Raw genomic sequence first — 3,070 nt, forward strand, 5'->3', positions numbered from 1 at the left:
AGAAAGAAAGAAAGAAAGAAAGAAAGAAAGAAAGAAAGAAAGAAATCAGGACATACAACCCATGGTGACAACCAGAGGCAGCACAGTCACTAGGCAGCACCACCGCGGGACAACTGGTATGTCTGTTGTCGAGCATGTGACGTACACACACACAGCAGTGCTGGCAGAGGCAGGGCCAGTGCGGATGCGGACCCTGGCCAGGTGTGCAGAAGGCAGTGGAGGGAACCTCAGGTCTGAACGCGGTACCTCATTTCCTCGCTTTTCATTTCTTCAGACTGATCTATACTCTCTTTCCCTCCTTCCTGCCCCTTGCCCTCCCCTTCTCCTTTTCTGTTTTATTGGGGTGGTGGGGGAACAGGCTCTCAGTGTGTATTCCAGGATGGCCCTGACCTCACTACGTAGCCCACGCTGGCCTTGAACTCCCAGCAGTTTTCCTGCCTCAGCCTCTCAAATGCTGGCATTATAGGTATGCACCACCATGCCTGATCCTCTTCCTATTCTTCAGACTGAAAACAATCTGACCCTCCTTGTCTGCTGCTGCCACTCCCAGTTAGTTCCATCCTGGTGAGTCCCTGACACGACAGCATTAGCACCCACGGGATCTGGGATCTCACACCAAGTGACTGATAGGATTCGGGCGAGCATCCAGGCCTCTGAGCCCTGAGTTCTAGCCACATCCAAAGATACCACTGGACTCCTCCCATCAGAGTGTGGGCTTTGGTGGGTCCTGTGAGGAACTGGGTCATGTGTGAGACAGATCCCGGGGCATTGGGAGAGTGCAGAGGAGAGTGGCACACAGGATCCTGGGGGCCAGACGAAGTTTCCAGCAGCCTGGGCTGGTGGACTTTCTTTGCAGAGACAGTTGGATTTGGGGGCAAGCTGGTAGATGCTGAGGAAACCTAAGGACCATGGGTCCTCGGGCTGGCGTGCCTGGCCTTGTGGGACTGTCCTTTCCCTAGGAAGTCCAGAGGCCTCGGCCAACAGGATGGCGAGTATTTCTGGATACCTCTGGAGCTGAGGCGCTGGTAGATACACAGCCAAGCACCTGTGGCACAGGGTCTGCCGCTGATGCTCAGTGGGTTGGAAGAGACCACTGTGACCACAGCTGCGCAAGGACAGCCATTCTTGAGATGGGTGGCCTAGCTGTGGGGGCTTGAAAAGCTTCATGATGACTGCGAGCAGCTCTGGGCAGCGTTTGTGGTGCTAGCAAGAGTGGTGGCCAGAGCAGGTGGGCTGCCCAGGCTGAAGTGTGCAGAAAGCATGCCGTGTGGTGGGTGGAGGCTGGGCCATGAGAAGAGCTTCCTGCAGGCTCGTTGCCTACCCATGGGGAAGGGGACACCGTCTCCTTGCTCTGCCTTCATGCTGCTGCGAGGAGGCTCAGGTCAGAGGCTGCGACATGCTCCAAGTTCTCTGAGATGCATGGCACTTTGTCAGAATAAAATGTCTCCATCAAGCACCAAGGGCTCCTTTTTAAAAAGGCTGACAGCTTTTTCAAGCAATAGAAACCAAAACTGGATCCAAAGTCAAGAATACAGCTCTGGCCCCTTAATCAACAACGCTCAACCTTGGTCTGTGAGAGAGTTAACAGTAGAGAAAGATGAAGGGCGGCAAAAGAGAGGGCCAGAGAAGAGGACGGGAGAGGAAGCACCAAGGAGCCCATGGCATGGCACCTGTGGCACCGACCTCCGTGGTCACAGCCAAGGTTGCAGCTGCGCCCTGTCCTCACCTGGTGTCCCGAGCTAGGTAGGGCCACCTCCCTCCCCCCATCTTACCATGGCTTGTGACACTTGCCCTGCTAGCCTCCATGCCTGCCTGCTGGCTGTGTGGTCATGAGAGCGCCAGAGGCCTGGGGACAGCTCCTAGGCCCCTGTGACCTATGTGTAGGGTCCCCTGGTCTACCTGGGGCCAGGTGCGCATGCCTTGCTGTGGCCTGGTCCCAGGAATGCCTGGCTTGCTCTTCTGGCCTAGTCTACCAGCAGGCAGACCCTGCTGACCCCCCCGGGTATGCCTCGTGGGAGTGAGCTTGGGGTACTTGCCATATCTGGAAGCATAGTCTGGTCTGGGAACCAAAATAATTTTCTCATAAACTTTGCAAAAAGATTGGAGTTCTGCATCGAAAGGACGCTGCGTTGTCCCCACAATCAGAATCCTGTCGTCTGGCTGCAAGAGTTTCAGGAGTTTGGGAAGCTGCTTTTTCAGGCGTTTGGGTTCATTCTGGGAGAAAGAGGAAAGGGGAACGATTAGGCCACATGGAGAACAAAGGACGGATGGAGAACCCAAGCAGACAGGCTCCTTGAGACAGAGCGGGTGGTGGCAGTGGACTCTTGTGGATTTCAATACGCTGATAAATACAATCCCTCCCCATGTGTCCCAGGGCCAGCCCTGGAGTGCGTTTCCTGGTCTGGGTGATTTTTAATTGTTGCCCTTTCCTTTCCTGAATCTCTGGAATTCAGAGTTGGGTCAGGGGAAGGAAGGAAGCACCTGAGAGCCGCCTATGGGAAGCAGCCGCGACCTCCTGGAGAAGGAGGAGGCTCTGTGGGGACTTGCAGGGCGCCGGTGGTGCTTGCCTCTCTCACAAGTAGACATGCTCACGATTTCCTCCGCAGACTGCGTCACCACAAGGCCCTGGGGCCCTGGATCTCACGCCAGACAAACGCTGGGTTACGTAAGACCCTGAGACCTGGCCCTTTGGCAGTTTGGAAGAATTTGGAGCCTTTATCACCTCAGGATGATCTCAGCACTAAGGAGGGAGAAGAGCTCAGGGGCCCAGGAGGGCAAGGGCGGCTTCCTCCTGGAAGCAGGTGTCAGATGGGGACACATTGCCACAGGCAATGCTGTGGCTGTAATTAAGTAGCAGTGAAGCACTGAGGAAACTGGAAATCACACACCAGATATCTCAGAAATAATAGTATTGACAGTAAAGAATCAACTGCAGAAAGGTATAGAAGAAATCAGATCAGAAATAATTTCGGAACTAAAAAATATAGTGGTAACTATAATCAAAGAAGTACTAAGTGCTTCTAAAGAATACACTGATAAAAAATAGAGGAGAATATAAAAATGATGGAAC

The 3,070-nt window shown here is 53.8% G+C and overlaps 1 protein-coding gene across 3 annotated transcripts in view; it reads right to left on the minus strand.

The window, feature by feature from the left end:
• Iqca1 (IQ motif containing with AAA domain 1) overlaps positions 1 to 3,070 on the minus strand; it is a 135,330-nt gene that overhangs the window by 8,551 nt on the left and 123,709 nt on the right. For all 3 annotated transcript variants that reach the window (XM_023722227.1, XM_023722226.1, XM_004637340.2), the window contains one exon: positions 2,037 to 2,214. In XM_023722227.1, the coding sequence (XP_023577995.1) occupies positions 2,037 to 2,214 (178 nt within the window). The remainder of the gene's footprint in view (positions 1 to 2,036; positions 2,215 to 3,070) is intronic.

This window comes from Octodon degus, unplaced genomic scaffold (assembly GCF_000260255.1).
Source record: "Octodon degus isolate 3935 unplaced genomic scaffold, OctDeg1.0 scaffold00089, whole genome shotgun sequence".
In the NCBI taxonomy this organism is placed as follows: domain Eukaryota; kingdom Metazoa; phylum Chordata; class Mammalia; order Rodentia; family Octodontidae; genus Octodon; species Octodon degus.